General features: G+C 45.4%; 1 protein-coding gene across 2 annotated transcripts in view; it reads right to left on the bottom strand.

The window, feature by feature from the left end:
* The window catches only part of tet2 (tet methylcytosine dioxygenase 2), a 177,979-nt gene that overhangs the window by 57,977 nt on the left and 97,798 nt on the right, over positions 1–22,204 (bottom strand). For both annotated transcript variants that reach the window (XM_067983395.1, XM_067983396.1), the window contains one exon: positions 8,577–11,988. In XM_067983395.1, coding sequence (XP_067839496.1) covers positions 8,577–11,943 — 3,367 coding nt within the window. In that variant the 5' untranslated portion in view covers positions 11,944–11,988. The remainder of the gene's footprint in view (positions 1–8,576; positions 11,989–22,204) is intronic.

The following is a 22,204-nucleotide window of genomic DNA, read 5'->3' as shown; positions in this document are numbered from 1 at the left end:
CCAGGTCTGACTCTTTAATGCGTCTGTAGTTTCCAGGTGTGACTGTTTAATGGGTCTGTAGTTTCCAGGTGTGACTGTTTAATGGGTCTGTAGTTTCCAGGTGTGACCCTTTAATGGGCCTGTAGTTCCTTGGTGTGACTCTTTAATGGGTCTGTAGTTTCCAGGTCTGTCTTTTTAATGGGTCTGTAGTTTCTCGGCGTGACTGTTTAATGGTCAGTAGTTTCCAGATTTGACTCTTTAATGGGTCTGTAGTTTCTTGCTGTGACTTTTTAATAAGTCAGTAGTTTTTAGGTGTGACTGTTTAATGGGTCTGTAGTTTCTAGGTGTGACTAATGGGTCTGTAATTTCCAGGTGTGACTCTTTAATGGGTCTGTAGTTTCTAGGTGTGTTTCTTTAATGGGTCTGTAGTTTCCAGGTGTGACTCTTTAATGGGTCTGTAGTTTCTAGGTGTGACCTTTTAATGGGTCAGTAGTTTCCAGGTGTGACTCTTTAATGTGTCAGAGTTTCGAGGTGTGTCTCTTTAATGGGTCTGTAGTTTCCAGGTGTGTCTCTTTAATGGGTCTGTAGTTTCTTGCTGTGACTTTTTAATAAGTCAGTAGTTTTTAGGTGTGACTGTTTAATAGGTCTGTAGTTTCTAGGTGTGACTAATGGGTCTGTAATTTCCAGGTGTGACTCTTTAATGGGTCTGTATTTCCAGGTGTGACTCTCTAATGCGTCTGTATTTTCCAGGTATGACTGTTTAATGGGCCTATAGTTTCCAGGTGTGACTCTTTAATGGGTCTGTAATTTCCAGCTGAGTCTCTTTAATGGGTCTGTAGTTTCCAGGTGTGACTTTTAATGGGTCTGTAGTTTCCAGGTGTGACCCATTAATAGGCCTGTAGTTTCTAGGTGTGACTCTTTCATGGGTCAGAGTTTCGAGGTGTGTCTCTTTAATGGGTCTGTAGTTTCCAGGTGTGACTCTTTAATGGGTCTGTAGTTTCCAGGTGTGACCCATTATTAGGCCTGTAGTTTCTAGGTGTGACTCTTTAATGGGTCTGTATTTCCAGGTGTGACTCTCTAATGCGTCTGTATTTTCTAAGTATGACTGTTTAATGGGCCTATAGTTTCCAGGTGTGACTCTTTAATGGGTCTGTAATTTCCAGGTGTGGCTCTTTAATGGGTCTGTAATTTCCAGGTGTGACTCTTTAATGGGTCTGTAGTTTCCAGGTGTGACCCTGTAATGGGCCTGTAGTTTCTGGTGTGACTCTTTAATGGGTCTGTAGTTTCCAGGTGTGTCTTTTTAATGGGTCAGTAGTTTCTAGGCGTGACTGTTTAATGGTCTGTAGTTTCCAGATGTGACTCTTTAATGGGTCTTTGCTTTCTATGTGTGACTTTTTAATGGGTCTGTAGTTTCTAGGTGTAACTCTTTAATGGGTCTGTAGTTTCTTGCTGTGACTTTTTAATGGGTCAGTAGTTTTTAGGTGTGACTGTTTAATGGGTCTATAGTTTCTAGGTGTGACTCTTTAATGGGTCTGTCGTTTCCAGGTGTGACTCTTTAATGGGTCTGTAGTTTCTAGGTGTGACTCTTTAATGGGTCTGTAGTTTCTAGGTGTGTTTCTTTAATGGGTCTGTAGTTTCCAGGTGTGACTCTTTAATGGGTCTGTAGTTTCTAGGTGTGACTCTTCAATGGGTCAGTAGTTTCTAGGTGTGACCCTTTAATGGGTCTGTAGTTTCCAGATGTGACTCTTTAATGGGCCTGTAGTTATGAGGTGTGTCTCTTTAATGGGTCTGTAGTTTCCAGGTGTGACTCTTTAATGGGTCTGTAGTTTCCAGGTGTGACCCATTAATAGGCCTGTAGTTTCTAGGTGTGTTTCTTTAATGGGTCTGTATTTCCAGGTTTGACTCTCTCATGCGTCTGTATTTTCCAGGTATGACTGTTTAATGGGCCTATAGTTTCCAGGTGTGACTCTTTAATGGGTCTGTAATTTCCAGGTGTGACTCTTTAATGGGTCTGTAGTTTCCAGGTGTGACCCTTTAATGGGCCTGTAGTTTCTGGTGTGACTCTTTAATGGGTCTGTAGTTTCTAGGTGTTACCCTTTAATGGGTCTGTAGTTTCTAGGTGTGACTCATTAATGGGTCTGCAGTTTCTAGGTGTGACTCTTTAATGGGTCTGCAGTTTCTAGGTGTGACTCTTTAATGGGTCTGCAGTTTCTAGGTGTGACTCTTTAATGGGTCTGCAGTTTCTAGGTGTGACTCTTTAATGGGTCTGCAGTTTCCAGGTGTGACCCTTTAATGGGCCTGTAGTTTCTGGTGTGACTCTTTAATGGGTCTGTAGTTTCTAGGTGTTACCCTTTAATGGGTCTGTAGTTTCTCGGTGTGTCTCTTTAATGGGTCAGTAGTTTCTCGGTGTGACTCTTTAATGGGTCAGAGTTTCCAGGTGTGACTGTTTAATGGTCTGTAGTTTCCAGATGTGACTCTTTAATGGGTGTCTATTTCCAGGTGTGAGTCTCTAATGCGTCTGTATTTTCCAGGTGTGACTGTTTAATGGGTCTGTAGTTTCCAGGTTCTGACCCTTGAATGGGCCTGTAGTTTCTAGGTGTGTCTCTTTAATGGGCCTGTAGTTTCTAGGTGTGTCTCTTTAATGGGCCTGTAGTTTCTAGTTGTGACTCTTTAATGGGTCTGCAGTTTCTAGGTGTGTCTCTTTAATGGGCCTGTAGTTTCTATGTGTGACTCTTTAATGGGTCTGCAGTTTCTTGGTGTGACTCTTTAATGGGTCTGCAGTTTTTAGGTGTGACTCTTTAATGGGCCTGTAGTTTCTATGTGTGACTCTTTAATGGGTCTGCAGTTTCTATGTGTGACTCTTTAATGGGCCTGTAGTTTCTAGGTGTGTCTCTTTAATGGGTCTGTAGTTTCCAGGTGTGACCCTTTAATGGGTCTGTAGTTTCCAGGTGTGAATCTCTAATGGGCTCGTATTTCCCATCACTCCCTCACCCGCACTCACTCCTACAGATCCGTCACTCCCAGTCCTCCCCCACACAAAGTCCCATCACCCCCTATGCGCTCCATGGAGCACTGGTGTCCTGTGTCCCAAAGACTTCACCTTTAAATCCATCGGCCTCATGCCACCTTATTTCAGCGGTCTGCTTTCTTTTTGGGTCCCTGCTCTCGCCATTTATGCGTCTATCTCTTGCCCCCTACTCCCTGCATTTCACCATTGGTGGTTGTTCACTGGTGGCTTGGCCTCCATGAGACTTTCCTCCGGGGTCTGCCATTTGGTGGATAAAAAGGGTTTTTCTGTGGAGATCATCAAGCGCAGTACCACCTGAACAGCCACTGGAGGGAGTTGCAGCAGGCCCACAGCTCTCTGAGGAGCTCCAGCCCTCGAATATTACCAGTCTTGTGGGAGTGAGGTCACAAAATCATCTCTCACCAGTGGATAGGGTCAAATGGGAGGAAAATAAATGTTCCATCGTGGAATTCATTTCTCAGGTATTCTTTGTAACTTTCTTTCAGCAATTAGGGCCTGGATTTTAACTGTCAGCATAGAATCTTTTCTGTTTCTGTACGATCCCGGGTTCCTAGGTTACTGGTCACACCTTTGTATGTAGATCTCCCTCACCTCGCCTTTCTTCACACTGAGAGTTTGGTCCTGTGTTTAGTAGCAGGAGGGCAGCAGAAACCATTCAACTCCCATCACTCCCAGTCCTCACCTGTACTCAGTCCTGGAATCCCATCACTCCCAGTCCTCACCTGTACCCAGTCCTAGAATCCCATCACTCCCAGTTCTCACCTGTACCCAGTCCTAGAATCCCATCACTCCCAGTCCTCACCTGTACCCAGTCCTAGAATCCCATCACTCCCAGTCCTCATCTGTACCCAGTCCTAGAATCCCATCACTCCCAGTCCTCATCTGTACCCAGTCCTAGAATCCCATCATTCCCAGTCCTCATCTGTACCCAGTCCTAGAATCCCATCACTCCCAGTCCTCATCTGTACCCAGTCCTAGAATCCCATCACTCCCAGTCCTCACCTGTTCTCAGTCCTATAATCCCATCATTCCCAGTCCTCACCTGTACTCAGTCCTCGAATCCCATCACTCCCAGTCCTCACCTGTACTCAATCCTAGAATCCCATCACTCCCAGTCCCCACCTTTACTCAGTTCTAGAATCCCATCACTCCCAGTCCCCACCTTTACTCAGTTCTAGGATCCCATCACTCCCAGTCCCCACCTGTACTCAGTCCTATAATCCCATCAGTCCCAGTCCTCACCTGTACTCAGTCCTAGAATCCCATCACTCCCAGTCCTCACCCGTACTCAGTCCTAGAATCCCATCACTCCCAGTCCTCACCTGCCCAAGGTCCTAGAATCCCATCACTCCCAGTCCCCACCTGTACTCAGTCCTATAATCCCATCAGTCCCAGTCCTCACCTGTACTCAGTCCTAGAATCCCATCACTCCCAGTCCTCACCTGTACTCAGTCCTAGAATCCCATCACTCCCAGTCCTCACCCGTACTCAGTCCTAGAATCCCATCACTCCCAGTCCTCACCTGCCCAAGGTCCTAGAATGCCATCATAAGAACATAAGAAATAGGAGCAGGAGTAGGCCATTCTGCCCCTCGAGCCTGCTCTGCCATTCAACAGGATCAGGGCTGATCTTCTACCTCAATGCCATTTTCCTGCACTATCCCCATATCCCTTGATGCCTTTAATATCTAGAAATCTATCGCTCTCTGTTTTGAATATACTCAATGACTGAGCCTCCACAGCCCTCTGGGGTAGACAATTCCAAAGATTCACCACCCTCTGAAGAAATTTCTCTGCTTCTCAGTCCTAAATGGCCTACCCCTTATTCTGACACTGTGACCCCTGGTTCTAGACTGACCAGCCAGGGGAAATATCCTCCCTGCATCTACCCTGTCGAGCCCTATAAAAATGTTGTATGTTTCAACGAGATCACCTCTCATTCTTCTAAACTCTAGAGAATACAGGCCTAATCTACTCAATCTCTCCTCATTCGACAATCCCACCATCCCAGGAATCAGTCTGGTGAACCTTCGTTGCACTCCCTCTATGACAAGTATATCCTTTCTTAGGTAAGGAGATCAAAATTGTACACAATACTCCAGGTCCTATATAATTGCAGTAAGACATCTTTATTCCTGTACTCAAATCCTCTTGTAATAAAGGCCAACATACCATTTGTCTTCCAAATTGCTTGCTACACCTGCATGTTAGTTTTCAGTGACACATGTACAAGGACACCCAGGTTCCTTTAAACATCAACATTTCCCAATCTCTCACCATTTAAAAAATACTCTCATTTCTGTTTTTCCTGTCAAAGTGGATAACTTCACATTTTTCCACATTATGGAAATCTGCCATTACCATTATTATCTGCCATCCGGCATTACTATCACCGAATCCCCCACCATCAACATCCTGGGGGTCAACATTGACCAGAAACTGAACTGGACCAGCCACATAAATACTGTGGCTACAAGAGCAGGTCAGAGGCTGGGTATTCTGCGGTGAGTGACTCACCTCCTGACTCCCCAAAGCCTTTCCACCATCTAGAAGGCACAAGTCAGGAGTGTGATGGAATACTCTCCACTTGCCTGGATGAGTGCAGCTCCAACAACACTCAAGAAGCTCAACACCATCCAGGACAAAGCAGCCCACTTGATTGGTACCCCATCTACCACCCTAAACATTCACTCCCTTCACCACCGGCGCACTGTGGCTGCAGTGTGTACAGGATGCACTGCAGCAACTCGCCAAGGCTTCTTCGACAGCACCTCCCAAACCCGCGATCTCTACCACCTAGAAGGACAAGGGCAGCAGGCACATGGGAACACCACCACCTGCACGTTTCCCTCCAAGTCACACACCACCCCGACTTGGAAATATATCGCCATTCCTTCATCGTCGCTGGGTCAAAATCCTGGAACTCCCTTCCTAACAGCGCTGTGGGAGAACCTTCACCACGTGGACTGTAGCGGTTCAAGAAGGCGGCTCACCACCACCTTCTCAAGGGCAATTAGGGATGGGCAATAAATGCTGGCCTTGCCAGCGACACCCACATCCCATGAACGAATAAAAAAAATCTGCCATGTTCTTACCTACTCACTTATGCTCTCTATACTCCCTTCAAGCCTCTTTGCATCCTCCTCACAACTCACATTCCCACCTAGTTTTGTGTCATCAGCAAACTTGGAAATTTGGTCCCCTCATCCAAATCATCGATATAGATTGTGAATAGCTGGGGCCCAAGCACCGATCCCTGCGGTACCCCACTAGTCAGTTTGCCAACCTGAAAAAGACCCATTTATTCTTACTGTCTGTTTTCTGTCTGTTAATCAATTCTCAATCCATGCCAGTATATTACCCCCAATTCCATGTGCTCTAACTTTGTTCACCAACCTCCTGTGTGGGACCTTATCGAAAGCCTTCTGAAAATCCAAGGACACCACATCCACTGGTTCCCCCTTATCTATTCTACTAGTTACATCCTCAAAGAACTCCAGTAGGTTTGTCAAACATGATTTCCCTTTCATAAATCCATGTTGACTCTGCTAAATTCTATTATTATTTTCTAAGTGTCCTGTTTTTTTTAATTCATTCATGGGATGTGGGCGTCGCTGGCAAGGCCAGCATTTATTGCTCATCCCTAATTGCTCTTGAGAAGGTGGTGGTGAGCCGCCTTCTTGAACCGCTGCAGTCCATTTGGTGAAGGTTCTCCCACAGTGTCCTGTTATCACATCCTTTATAATAGATTCTAGCATTTTCCCTACTACTGATGTCAGGCTAACAGGTCTGTAGTTCCCTGTTTCCTCTTTCTCTTCTTTCCCAGTCCTCACCTGTACTCAGTCCTAGAATCCCATCACTCCCAGTCCTCACCTCCACAAAGTCCTAGAATCCCATCACTCCCAGTCCTCACCTGTACTCGGTCCTAGAATCCCATCACTCCCAGTCCTCACCTCCACAAAGTCCTAGAATCCCATCACTCCCAGTCCTCACCTGTACTCAGTCCGAGAATCCCATCACTCCCAGTCCTCACCTGTACTCGGTCCTAGAATCCCATCACTCCCAGTCCTCACCTGTACTCAGTCCTAGAATCCCATCACTCCCAGTCCTCATTTGCACTCAGTCCTCAAATCCCATCACTCCCAGTCCTCGCCTGCACAAAGTCCTGCACCCCATCACTCCCAGTCTTCACCCACAGTAAGGTTTGGTGGAAGCTGATTCAATAGTAACTTTCAAAAGGGAATTGGATATATACTTGAAATCAAAATATTTGCTGGGCTATGGAGAAACAGCAGGGGAGCAGAACTACTTGGATAGCTCTTGCAAAGAGTTGGCACAGGCACGGTGAACCGAGTGACTTCCTTCTAAGCTGTATGATTCTATGAACTCTTGCTTCCTTGCTCTGAAGTAATTCTTGATAAGAAAGTAAATTATCCCATGCTGTACCAGTAGAAGTTTGCTTTCCCCTTGTTGGCAAGATCTTGCTTCTTTTTTCTGTTGGTACTAACAGCACTCTCATTGTACTGCTGCTTCTGGCAGAGTTCATTTGGAAAGTTGAATAAGTTAATACCTCACATCGGAAGCCAGAAGTCAGGAAGAATGGAATCAAGTCCCGGAACTTATTTGTCACTCATTAAAACAGGGTATGGTCAACTCTGTCAGATTGTAAACAGTCAAGTACAGTTTCTCTGGTAACATCGGGATTTCCATAGACAGTAAGGAGGCGATTTTACCATTCCCGCCAAAAGGATGAGGGCAAGATCGTAGCAGAGGAGGCCTAAGCTTTCCTTGTAGGGCCTATCTACTCTTTTAAAAACGTCGTTCAACTCTTCCGTGAGTGTATTGCTCTGTGAGGACATGGCTTTGTGGCTACGTGGTTCTCTGTGAGTACATGGCTCTGTGGGTGCACAGGTCTGTGGGTACATGGCTGTGTGAGTAAATGGCTCTGTGAGTACATGACTGTGGGTATGTGGTTCTCTGTGAGTACATGGCTCTGTGGGTGCACAGGTCTGTGGGTACATGGCTGTGTGAGTATATGGCTCTGTGAGTACATGACTTTGTGGGTATGTGGTTCTCTGTGAGTATATGGCTCTGTGGGTGCACAGGTCTGTGGGTACATGGCTGTGTGAGTATATGGCTCTGTGAGTACATGACTTTGTGGGTATGTGATTCTCTGTGGGTACACAGGTTTGTGGGTGCATGGCTGTGTGAGTATATGGCTCTGTGAGGACATGGTTTTGTGGGTACATGGTTCTCTGTGAGTACTCAGCTCTGTGAGTACACTGCTCTGTGGGTACACTGCTCTGTGAGTATATAGTTATGTGGGTACATTGCTTTGTGGGTACATGGTTGTGTGGGTACATTGCTTTGTGGGTACATGGTTCTTTGGGTACATGGCTCTGTGGGTATATAGGTCTGTGGGTATATAGTTGTGTGGGTACATGGCTCTGTGGGTACATGGCTCTGTGAGTATATTTTTTGGGGGTACATGGCTCTGCTATGTTTCTGTACCACTCTGCCAGTTGAAAGCTATATGAAATCAGTAGAAGAAGCAAAATGACAATACTTACCAACACAGCTGCACGCTGGGACATCATACTGGGTCTTTTTTGGGGTGTCCAATAAGCTTTTTACAGGGGTGTCTAAATATTTCAAGGGCGACTCTAAAAAATTACTCAGAGTGGATCCTGGCCGCCTTTTTGTTGGTGTGGCTTCAGTGGAAGAGCTCGTTTGCAGTGCTGAGGTACAGTCACCGCCTATATCTGACTCGAAGTCTGCAACGGCAGACAAAACAGTGACAGGTCCTGAGGTTTCCACCTTCACTTGCTTGGGCGATTTGATGACACACGGCTGTCGCTCAAAGGGGGAGGAGAGCTGGTACTCTTTGAAGCGCTGCTCCAGTGCCTCAATGATGCTCCTTTCTTGCTTCTGGTGGTCACAGCTGAATTGCTGGCTCTGCTGTTTAATAAGATTTACTATCTCAGGGTCATCTTTCAGCTGGGCACTGGGTAGTATCGTGGAAGGGGCTGTCGGAGATTCTTTCTCAACCTTGATTACTGTCCGAAGTCCTTCGAAATCCTGCATTCTTTGTTGGTACACTCTCCTTACGAAGTCTTCCTGTCGCATTAAATGAGGTTTAAGTGCTGCATTTTTTTGAAACTCCTCTTCCTTTTGAATGCTGGATGGGCACTGAGGGCTTTGTGAGCCTCGGACCATTTGCCCTGGTGTTGGATGTGAGTGAGGGACTGAATGCTCTTGCTCCATTCTATGGGCAGATTCTCGTTGGATCAGCTCAGTTTGTACCTGTGAATGTTGCTGATGCGTCAATGGCTGCTGGGTCTGTTGTATAACAGACATGTGGTGTACTTGTTGCTTTAGTCGCTGAGCTTGCCCGGAACCCTGCTGAGTGTATTGAACTTGCTGCAAATCAGTGACTTTGTTTGGCAGATGAAGACCCTGGCTCACACTGCTTCCTGCCCTGTAGAATGGTCCTGCCCCCTCTGGGGCGATTTGCATGTTGACACAATAAGCCGGAATGAGCTTGTTTAATTGTGGCTCAATAAGTTTTCTATGAAGGGGACTGTTACTGTGGACTCTGTAAGGCTGGCCCTGTTGCTTCTGCACTGGATGAGACTGGCGGTCGTTCGACATTTCCACTGGGTTTTCCATTTTGATGAACTCCACAGGCTTTAACTTATAATCAAATTGCTGCTCGGCACCACTTTGATATCGATGGTCGTGACATTTAATAGTTGGCGTCACATTCTGGCCGGAATCCGTAGAAAGCTGCAATTGTTGGATATTGGGCATCTGCACTTGTTGACTGTGGGGCCACAGGTGGGGAGCAGGCCCCCCCGCTGGCACCGGTACCCGCTGCTCCTGCACCACTGCGTTTTGCTGTAAGTGCCAGGTCTGGTGGCGGGGCTTCACGACGACGACGCTCTGCTGCTGAGGGACCGAATGGGGCCGGCTCTGAGTCATCCTTTGCAGTAGTGACCTTTTCCCCGCCAGGGTCTCCGACTTGTCCTGGTTACCTTGCAGGAGTCGCTGCGGGGCAGACTGTGGGCGATACTGATGGATCTCTGATCCTGCGGGCTCGGTTGGATCCTGTTCCATTCCTGGCACTTGCCTTTGAAGCTGGACATCCGGCTCAGCTCGCTGCGTGCCAGCTGCTTGCCCGTTGCTGCACACGTGTTCCTGTCTCCTTAGTGAATGCAGGCGACCCGACCCTTGATCCGGGGAAACCTGTAGATGGTGCGGGTGCTGCCCACTCAAAGGTGGACTTCTCCAATCCTGGGAAGAAGGATCCCTGCCCTCTGGCTGAGATTCCACCTGTTGTGGCTGTGAGTGAGTCTGTTGCACACAGTCCTCTGGGTTGGCCCACGAAGGGGGTTTCTCCTGACAGTCCTGATCTTGTCTCTGCTGGTGGAGCGGCTGGAAGTCGTACTGGAGCTGCAGCCAAGCATCATGCGGCGGTTGCTGAGTTGGCTCTCTGACCGGTGCATCAGCGCAATGCTGCTGTGTTAACGTCTGAGAAGAAATAGCACCATTCTCATTCAGGCAGCGTTGCTCTGGCTCTTTGCATGTTGACTTCGGCCGTGCAGGTTCCAGCTGCCCCGAGGCACCGGCGTCCGTTTGTTCCGGCGAGTGCCTGCTATTCGGTAACTCTGGTTGGCGCAGGTTGCCGGTTACATTGCGGTTCTCGGTGGCATTGCTGGTGTGTCGGTAGGGATTTAAACGATGTCCCTCCGCACTCTGTAAAAAATTCTCCGATTCGCCTATAGCACCAATGAACGTTGTACGCCCCCTGGAAAATGTGTCAGCGGCTTCTGACATCTTCATGAAGCACATGGCACTTGGGCTGCTGGTCTGCAGGTGTAAACACTTGGTAGATACCACAGGGTAACTCTGACCGGGCACCTGCCCCGTGCAGCTCTGTGGCTCTTGGCTCTTGGTCGCTGGCAGATGATGTATCTGCTGCTTGAGCTGCCCTTCTGCCTTCAATGAATACACGCCTGATAGCACCGGGGATACGCGACACTTCCCTGTGACATATGTCTCTGTGGTCACTCCAGCTGCCACTTGAGGTGAGCCAGAGGTGGAGGCCCACGGGGAAGTTGTCAGTCCTGAGGTATGTGATGTGGGAGCTGTCCTCCACGGCAGCTCAGTGATGGTCTGATTTGTTCTGGTGTATTCATGAGATGTAACGTGTGTTGCAGTAAACACGTACTCTGGATAGCACTGAGACAGCGTTTTGTCTCGAAGACCATCTTGCTGGATGTCTATGGAAGATGTGGAACTTGTAGCACCATTTGGAACTGGGAGCTGCTTGTTTTCGAGGAGGGAGAGAACGTCCCCGTTTTTGTAACTGGCAATTTTCTTTTCCAGTTTGTTGTGTTCGTTTAGTTGTTGTTCGAGACATCCAGGACCTTCACTGTCGTAACCTGGAGGCTTGATAGTGCCTCCTGCCGATTTCTGCCCTTCGAACCCCCATAATTCACTCTTACCCCAGATGCACCCTTTCAGCTTGGCCTCCTTATTCTCTGCTAAGTCTGGGTCTTGTCCATTTGGCTCTTCATCCAACTTGATTTTCTTACATTGTTGAAGCCCACACGATGAAGGCTCACTGAGGACATGCTTGACGCCACCATTCTGCACACACTTGGACAATCCTATCTTTTCTTGCTGAGGCTCGGGGCTGTCACAGTTTTCCTCATTTTCCTGAGCGTGGCTCTCTATGTAACTGCTTTTCACACCGTCCCATTTGCAATCTCCATTGACCTGATGTTGCTCTACTTCTGGCAGTTGGTGTAACTCTCTTCCATTTTCAACTTTCACCGACAGGTTCTCAGTGTGATGCTCTGGAGAGTGATAATGGATCGATAATACTGGACTCAGTCTCTTGTCCTCGACATGACCGACTCTATCCTGTTCCATCTGGTCTGCTTGAGGGCCATCCACAAGGTTACCCACTGAACGTATCTGGAGGGGGAGAAAAAAAACATTCTTTTACACGGCTAAACAGCTGATAAAATTCCTGAAGTAGCAAAATGCAAGTCCCACAAGTCAGCTTACAACTCGAGGCATGACGTTGGTTTGAGGTTCATCTAAGATATGCCAAATTAGAGACAGACATTAAACACTTTAATGTTTCCCTTGTGTTCACTTTACTTCTTACAGATGTGAGGTCCCACATCTTGGATGCCAGCTATATCTGTAAATGCTCAAAGCCTGAGAAACCCACAACAAACAAATATCACACTCTTAATAAGCTGCTCAACTCGCAGACATCTGACGTGCTAACTTTTACATGCTACACTTTGAAATACAGTACTTATTCCACTTACTATGTGCAAGAAGGATCACATAAGGCAAAAAAAATCTGTCCTTCTGTAATTCCCAGCTTCACAACACCTTTCCCAGAAGGGACAGCACATTCATATTTTTTTTCAAAAAGACTCAGTGGGATATGGTTCAATATTTTAGGATATGACTGAATAGGAGCGTCAGCTATCTTTTTTCAAAGTTAGTGTTTGCTCTTTAACCAGATACGTGAGTGGCACAGTGACACACTGGCCTAGAAATTCGGCCACACAGCGCATGTTTTTCAGGCACTAATGGCCTACTAAGGCCCTAATATGGCGAGCAGGAAGCGCATGCACATTTCCAGCTGAAGGTGCGCCACTTCCTGTTATATTGGGAAAGGACAAAAAATAGTTGTGCAGTACCATGCCAAAATTCTAATTGCAGTCAGAATTGCCAATTTCAAACCTCAGTTATACTAAAGTCTCTGCATCGTTGCAATGTAAAATGTGCATTGTAACAACACAGAACCTGCAATGTAACTGATCCAATAAATGTTGACCGTTGATGGTAAGTATATTGGCAGATTGATGTAAAAATGAGGACAAATGAGAGAGTTACTCTCCTGGTGAGAGGAGCAGAATGCGGTGGATCCTATCAATGTTGTAAATAACAGAGCGGTGTTTGTAATCAAAGTTGTAGGAAACTAGAGCTTAGGTCAGGCTTGCTGAGCGTGGAATTCCAAATCTCCCACCGCAGCAAGTGTTAACCCTTGCACGGTTCGTTTTCCTTTACTTCACTTTAAAATACCAATGGGCTCTGCCTAATGTCGGTCTTTTTTCTCCCCTCTAAAATAGATGACTTCAAACAATTCACAAGGCAACTTGTCTCAACTCTTAACTGAAACCACAAAAATAATTCAAGACTTGCCTTTGCTGGGCCTCTTCCCTTCCCTCGCCCGTGAAAGTTATCACAGGCTGCACGGCGCAGGTTTCAACCAGTTCCTACTGAAAATGGCAATTGGGGTCCTATTTACGTCATAGGACCCCAATTTCCATGTTAAAAGGGGCCTCTTGCCTGAATTAGGTGGACACTTTGGACACCCGGCAGTAGGTCCCCTTTTAAAATGGAGCTGGCCGCGTCGTCGGTGTTAACAGGGCGGTAAGGTTGTCGCCCCCATTTTGAGGCGGTTACTGCCCCCATAACGCCAGGTGAGGGCACTCAAAATCGACCACCTTGATTTTCCAATTCACGGTCTGCGCAACAATCAACTTCAAAACAACCCAAATCAGTACGATTATCTGTGGACTTGTTAAGGGAACGCTGACACCATTTGGTGAGTTCTGCTGGTAGTCTCAGCTCCAGCATGGAATTATAGGCATAAATGAAAAACCCACCACCCTTTCTGGTACACTTCCTGATGGCTTTCACATAAATTGCTTAAATGTGAACTATGTCTCTCTATGTCAAAGCCTGGTGTGGCAGGGCCAATATTAGGAATGTGCGCTACCAGCGGGGAATTCCCCTGTATGATGCATACGATTTTCCATCCTGCAGTTTCAGTGGATGGAAAAGTATGAGCAGCACTCCTGTGATTTCATGATATCCACAGTCCCCTGGGTGCAGCCTTTGGCAGCTGCGCACATTCATAGCATCGGCCCCTGGTGAGTGTCCTGAGGACATCCCACCTCAAAAATAATTGTCACTCTTTAGGGCAAAAAAAGTCACGATTGACTCAAATAACATTATTGGCGGGGTGGCGGGGGTGGTGGATCTGAATTATTGGGGGAGTGGATCTGAATTATTAGGGAGTGGATCTGAATTATTAGGGGGTGGATCTGAGTTACTGGGGGAGTGGGTCTGAATTATTGGGGGGGTGAGTCTGAATTATTGGGGGGGAGGTGGGACTGAATTATTGGGGGAGTGGATCTGAATTATTAGGGGGTGGATCTGAGTTATTGGGGGAGTGGGTCTGAATTATTAGGGGGTGGATCTGGGTTATTGGGGGAGTGGGTCTGAATTATTAGGGGGTGGATCTGGGTTATTGGGGGAGTGGGTCTGAATTATTAGGGGGTGGATCTGAGTTATTGGGAGAGTGGGTCTGAATTATTAGGGGGTGGATCTGGGTTATTGGGGGAGTGGGTCTGAATTATTAGGGGGTGGATCTGGGTTATTGGGGGATCTAAATTATTGGGGTGGATCTAAATTATTGGGGTGGATCTGAGTTATTGGGGGGGATCTGAGTTATTGGGGGGATCTGAGTTATTGGGGGGATCTGAGTTATTGGGGGAGTGGATCTGAATTATTGGCTGCAGTGGATCTGAATTGAATGAGTCAGATGGTATTCTCCTGTGCATTTGAATGTGATTAAAATCTGTTGGAGTTGAGCAGGCTTTACCAATTCTCACTGCCCGACCCTGATGCTCACTCACATGTATCTGGTCAGCTGCTGTAAATAGGAACCTGTTATGAGTCATTCAGCCATAAATCTTTATTATCCTGCAGTGTGTTGCAATACCTGCCAGCTTTGAAAGGTGCCAGAAAATTGGATGCTTCATGAAAGGTAAACTCTTCATTAAGGCTTCATTATAGTGCAATGTCCTGTAACAAATTTGGTGATTTTCACATCATACTACAACTTCCCCAGTCAATTTCACCCCTTCACGGGCTTTTGACTTTTAATCAGGAACTGGTTTCAAAGTGCCGCTGTTTTGCTTCTTCCCACACATCTAACAGTGAAGAAAATTTCTGCCTGTTACAATAACTAGCTAGTATCGGTAACTGAAGGTCACTGCAAATTAATGGAAGGAAGGCTACAAGTTTTAGCCCCATGGTAATAGACCCATGGGGACCAGGTACTGTCAGAGGCCAAGTGGCACGTGATAAATTAGACTGTTCCATCTTTTCTGAGAGCTATTTGGGAGTTTCTGCTGGAACTAAATTACCAACTCAAAATATAGACAATACCATACTTACAGATCAGTGATAAATCTTCAGCATTAAAGCCTTACCAACCCCACACACCAAGATTCCCCACTCCCAGGCATTTTCATTGGTACCTTCATTTGAAACCTTTATTGTGCTGGTGGGTGTGTGCGTGTGTGTATCTGTTCTCAGTCATACACAATTGGGTATTGGTCATCTAGTGGTGGCGGAACTGGGCTAACAACTCCAAAGGTACGAATTCAAATCCCATCAAGTTGGGAAATTGAACTCAATAAATTTGGTAATCTGTGGATTGACACCAGAAAAAGTGACCATGAAATCTGCCGATTTGACTGGAAGACCCAAGTAGTTCACTGATGTCCCTCAAGGAAGGGAAGCAGCCACCCCTGTCACTCCAATCCTATTCTATGTAGTTGACTCTAAAGTGGTCTTGCAAGCCGCTCACTTGTAAAAGCAACTTCAATGGTCAATAAATGTGGTCTTGGGTCACCCATATCCCAGGAACAAATAAAAAACACCTTGGGCTCAAAACCTATCGTAACACCAGCAGGAGACCAGCAGAAACCTCCCCATGGATATGGCGGAGACTTTATCGTCCGGGAGTTTTCTGTTTGCTTTTTAAGAGGCAGAGCTTCTATCTGCCCCTCAGAAGGCAAATGTCATGCAGGGTCAGCGACTACCAAAGCCAGGAGTTTCTGCTCTTTAGGCTCTAGTGGGACTTGACGTGTCAGTGGAGATGTTATGCTGAGTGAGTGGAAAAATATCGGCCTCCACAAGAATGCATGTGGGCCCCACTGGTGGGATCTAGACCAGGAAAGTGGATAACAGGATTTTTGTAGATCGAACCTCTTTGCTCAGGAGACTGAGGGGATGATGACTGACGTCAGGGGTGGGGATCAGGGTAACCCTCCCCCAACTACCACAACAAGTGACCGGCCAACATGGACAATCAGACACTAAGAAAAACGCCTGAAGTGACACTTGCGCCAGCGTTCCCACGAGAACGAGGTGTCCTTCCCACTGATCCGGCAAACCTCAGTGGTGCCAGCGCTGGTGGGTACCGGCACAATCACCATCCCAGCATAACCTCGCTTTACCTCACTCAGCACCATGGTGGAGTTTGGCCCATGAGATGCCGGTCATTTTAAAGGCTGCAAGAGTTCTAAACATTTTAAAAGACGTTCCTAACGAGCTGTAATTTAGTCGATAACATATTTTTCAACCATGCCAAGTTCTATTTTGCTTCAGCCAATTCAATAAAGAATGGCTTATTGGAACCCAATCTTCCTCATTCACAACATTTCTTTGGGCAGAATGAGGACATTTGGCATTGTTCTGTGGAAGAAACACCATTTTAATTTCAGCTACACGTTGTCCTTGGATTGGTCAGGTGCAAAGCCTGCTTTCCTGCCAATCTGAGCCACACCATTATGCAGGCACTGAGCAGAGACTTGGCTTCCATAAGGAGGAACAAAACTTGAAAGGGGAGTCACCCTAGGCTGCTCTCAGGCACTCACTGGCATCCAGATCTGCCGAAGCATAGGGAGAGGCTTGGCTGGGGGCTTCCTGCTGTCTAGCTTCATGTAGACTCATAGAAAGTTAGGAACATTAGGCACTGGATTAGGCCATTCGGCCTCTCAAGCCTGCTCTGCCATTCAATTAAATCATGGCAGATCTGCACCTGAATTCCATCTTCCTGCCTTTGCTCCATATCTCTTCATACCCTTACTTGACAAAAACCTATTAATCTCAGTCTTGAAAGCTGCAATTGTCCCAGCATCCACAGTCTTTTTGGGGGAGAGAGTTCTAAATTTCTACTCCCCTTGCAACACTGAAATAGGCTATTTGGCCCATCGAATCTGCACCAGTGTTATTCTCCACATGAGCCTCCTAGTCTAATTCCACTTTCTTGCTCACTCCCCATACCCTTTAATATTCCTCTTTTATCAAGTAACTCTCTAATTCCCCTTTATTTATGGGCTTTGCTTCAACAACAGTCTGTGATGGAGAATTCCACATTCTGACCACCTGTGTGGTACAGCGAGAAACCAATAAAAATATATATGGAGAGGATTAAAGAGCAAAGCTTGTGTTCAGGCAAAATTGATTTTACATTGGATTCAGAAAGTTTGTCAAATTGACAGTTGATACCCACCAGGAGGGGTAGCGCAATCAGTTTAAAAATTACAGAGCGAGTTGGACAAGATAAGTAAGTGGGTAGAGCAATGGCAGATGGAATTAAATGCAGATCAATACAGCACAAAGGAGGGATAAATGGATGGCACACATACTCCATGTTGAAATAGATAAGGATGAAGATGAAAGAGACCTCGGGGTCTCAGTAGACTGAACACTCAACCTGTCCAACCGATGCTGAACACCAATCAACACAGCCAATAGGATGTTGAACTACATCACCAAAACAGTTTAATATAAATCAGAGGAAGTCAGGATCAAATTGTACTCTGGTCAATTTGCACCTTGACCAGTTCTGATCACCAAGACACATTAGGATCCTGGGGGCAGTGCGGGGAAGAGTCATGAGGTTGATCCCCAGTACCAGGGGTCTGAGTTATCAGGAAAGACTGGAGAAACTTGCACTTTTCAGTCTGGACAGTAGGTGCCTGAGAGTTAATCTTAAACAAATATATACGGTAGTTCAGGAAATAGGAACAGTAATCAGAATATTACTTTAAATTAAATTGAGAGAAGGACAAGGTTCAGACGAGTAAAGAAACATTTAGGACTGATATTAGGAAGCTACTTTTCACACAAAGAGTGGTCAATGCACAGAATGGACTTCAGATAGAGTAGTGGAGTTAAAAACCCTAGAATCATGTTAGGACCAATTGGATGTTGAAATGGGAAGACTGTAGGGTTCTTCTGAATAGATGAAATAAGATGGGGTTCCTCATCGGTCCTATTTGACCTTGAGCTGAGCTTCTGACCCCATATCCTCTCCATCACCAAGATTGCCTACTTCCACCTCCGTAACATCACCTGTCTCCACCCTCTGCCTCAGTCCATGAAACTCTCATGTATGCTTCTGTTACTTCTAGACTTGACTATTCCAATGCCCTCCTACCTGGCCTCCCATCTTCCACCCTCTGTAAACTTCAGCTCATCCAAAACTCTGCTGCCCATATCCTAACATGCTCAAAGTCCTGTTCACCTATCACCCCTGTGCTCACTGACCTATATTGGCTCCTGATCCAGCAACACCTCAAATTTAATATTCTCATCCTTATGTTCAAATCCATCAATGGCCTCACCCCTCCCTATCTCTATAACTTCCTCAAGCCCTACAACCCTCTTCCTCCAATTCTGGCCTCTTGTGCATCCCCAATTTCCTTCGCTCCACCATTGGCATTTGTGCCTTCAGCTGTCTAGGCCATAAGTATTGAATTTCCCTCCCTAAACTGCTTCACCTCTCCACCTCTGTCTCCTCCTTTAAGACGCTCCTTAAAACCTACCTCTTTGACCAAGCTCTTGGTCATCTGTCCTAATATCTCCCCTTATGTGGTTCGATGTCAAATTTTGTCTGATAACGCTCCTGTGAAGCACCTTGGGACATTTTACTACATTAAAGGTGCTATATAAATGCAAGTTGGCATTGTTATTGTTATTGGTAATTATCTTGTGACCTTGTGAACATACAGAAGAGAGACCCTTACCTGGTCTGACCTCTAATCCCACACCAACATGGTTGACTTTTACCTGCCCTCTGAAATGGCCTAGCAACCAACACCAAGTAGGTGAGCTTGTGACTTTGACAAGCCTGTTAGCATCTGATTAAACCACCGTTGCACAGTCATTTTCAGAAATTACAAATATTTCACACCCACAGCACTAGAAAAATTACAATTTCTTGACCATTATAAACATGACTTTTGCCAAACTACTTTAATTCTAATCTTTTAGTCTATGTCAACAGGCCATTGTGGCATATTCTCAGCCATCTCACTGGCGCTCTTTGTGAAAGGTGTATCAATGGAGGGCATCATTGCTACAAGTTAGCAGGAAATGTTTCCTCTACAAAGTGAAGCAGCACCAGTTGTGATATTCTGAGAGATTTATTGGGTTTCAATTGTTTTAATGATTGTGCAAAATCAGTTGATCGCATCAAGCAATAATTCAAACATTGTTTTTCATTTTGATTGGATGAATTATCACTGGACTGGGCAGTAGAATGGCATTTATTCCTGCAGTTTACTGCCACATTCTGGTAATTGGATTTTCGAGCTGTGCTGAACTAATTTCAACCTGTGGTTGCTGATACCAGTGCCAGGAAGATTCTTTCTACAGCTGAGTTCAGCCTGAGAGAGCAGCCAAGGAGGCAGATGGAATCAGGGGCTAAAGTTTCAAGTAGTAGCTGAAAAGGAGAGTTTAGGTCTTGCTGATTACGCAGGTAGGCTTTTGGAAACATATGGTTGTGTATGAATATGGGATATCATATTGCGTGAGACCATTTACTGATTTTAGTGGGAGCTGTGATGTTTTTATGTTACATGAAAAATATTGTTTATCCAGCTACGATTTCAGTTGAGTCAGAGATAAAAAATGGCACCACTATGCAAATAAATTCACAGATCTGATTGGTTGAAACTACAGCATTTTAAGTGGTGGCTGTTCAGTGGGATCTGTGCTGATCTGTATCTCATTGAATCAGAATAGTTAAATTTTGGATTTGTAGCATTATTTAAAAGGGAATTGAAAAGGATAAATATAAAATTATATTGTTATGTTATGGGATCAGACTAGATAATTCCAGTTGAAGAGCTAGCACCAGCACAGGACAGAGTGGGCTGAATGGCTTCCTTCTGTGCTGTAATTTCAATGATTGAAAGTGATTCCTTTTTAATTAATTTGTTTGTATTATCAGAGATTTACACAACAAGCATTTTGTGCACAATTTTTTCTTAACAACAGGTATCGCCCACAGCCACTGAACTAACTTCTTCTGTGGGTTTTGTAAATTAAAGTCCTTCCTAAATAAGCTTCCACGTGTAGAACATTTTCTCATTTGCAAAAAAAGCTAACACTCACAAAAATAAAGGATGGCAGTTAATTATTCAGATCGTCTGGCTGAGTTTTAAGACTGGGTGATTTATAATTCCAAAATAAAATTAATTGCTGCTTTATGAAGGATACTGTAGCTACACAGAAACTGATTCAGATTTGCTGATGTATCTGCAATGTTCTGTTTATTTTTCATTATTATTCATTCTCAGGGTGTGGGTGTCACTGGCAAGCCCCATCCCTCATTGTTCACACAACTGAGTGGTTTGCTAAGTCACTTCAGAGGGCAGTTAAGAGTCAACGATGTTGGTGTGGGACTGAAGTCACATACAGGCCACACTGAGTAAGGACGGCAGCTTTCCTTCCCTAAAGGCATTAGTGAACCAGTTGGGTTTTTATGGCAATCTGACAGCTTCATGGTCACTTTTACTGATACCAATTCTTTATTTCCAGATTTTTGAAACTGAATTCAAATTCTTAAACTACCACAGTGGGATTTTGAACTCATTATTCTCTGAATTACTAGTCCAGTAACATAACCACTACACTACAGTACCCCAGCAACAGTGATCCGATTGCCTTCTTTTGAAGCTTTGAAATGTTAAGTGCTGGTTAAGTGGATTTTGTTAAGTTTTAGTTCACATGATAAAGTAAACCCATTCCTTTCCTCTCCCTCGCTGTTTGTAGCCTAGAGATTTCTGCTGGTGATATTAGTGAATGGTACCTAATGCATGCATTTGACATTCCTCTGCCTATTATGTTAGAGAAAGAAAGACTTGCATTTATAGAGCGCCTTTCACAACTTCAGGACATCCCAAAGAGTTTTACAGCCAATTAAATAATTTTTGAGGTGCAGTCACTGTTGTAACGTAAGGAAACATGGAAGCCAATTAGTGCACAACAAGGTCCCCCAAACAGTAATGAGATAAATCACCAGATAATCTGTTTTTTTTTAGTGATGTTGGTTGGGGGATAAATGTTGGCCAGGACACTGGGAAGAATTCCCCTGCTCTTCTCCCAATAGTGCCATGGGATCTTTTACACCCACCTGAGAGGTCAGATGGGGCCTAGATTTAACATCTCATCCAAAAGATGGCACCTCCGACAGTGCACACACCCACAGTGCTGCACTGGAGTGTCCGCCTAGATTTTGTGCTCAAGTTTCTGGAGTGGAACTTGAACCTACAACCTTCTGACTCGGAGGTGAGAGTACTACCAACTGGGCAACGGCTGACACACAGAGGAGGCATTAGCCTGTTTAAAATAAACGCCTGCATTAAAACAGCAGGCAGAGCAATGTCAAACGACCGTGATAAGCATTGTTTGCTTTTGCCACTTCCTCTGTCTCTAAAATAATCCTCGTTGTTGGCCAAACCCCTACTTTTGTGCCATTATCAAATTTTGAGATTGTGCTCTCCATACCCAAGTTCAAATCAACCGTATATATTGAGAAGAAAAGTGGACCCAGCACTGACCCCTGGGGTACATCACTTCCAACCCTTCTCCAATCCCTGCATCAACCATTAACCCTATCACTTTGTATTCTGTCCATTAGCTAACATTCTATCCAAACTGCTACATTGCCTCTTATACCAGACGCCTGAATTTTTGTAACGAGCCTCTTGTGAGACACCTTATCAAATTCCTTCTGAAAATCCATACACATTACACCAACTACATTCCCTTTATATATCCAATCGGTCACTTCAAAAGAAACCTCTCAAATTTGTCAAACACGACTTACCTTTAACAAATCTGCGCTGGCTGTCCTTGATTATTTCATGCATCTTTAAGTACTCACTAATTTGATCTCAAATTAAGGATTCAAGTCTGAGAGATGTGAAAAGGAGCAAAGAAATACAAGTCTCTCTTTTCTTTTCCACTGTCTCCTCATGATTCAATCCTTCTTAAAAAATGTAAGATATTAAAG

This window comes from Heptranchias perlo, chromosome 4 (genome assembly GCF_035084215.1).
Source record: "Heptranchias perlo isolate sHepPer1 chromosome 4, sHepPer1.hap1, whole genome shotgun sequence".
Lineage (NCBI taxonomy): Eukaryota > Metazoa > Chordata > Chondrichthyes > Hexanchiformes > Hexanchidae > Heptranchias > Heptranchias perlo.
Note: the sequence above shows the minus strand (reverse complement) of the source record. Positions and strands in the feature narration are given on the sequence as shown.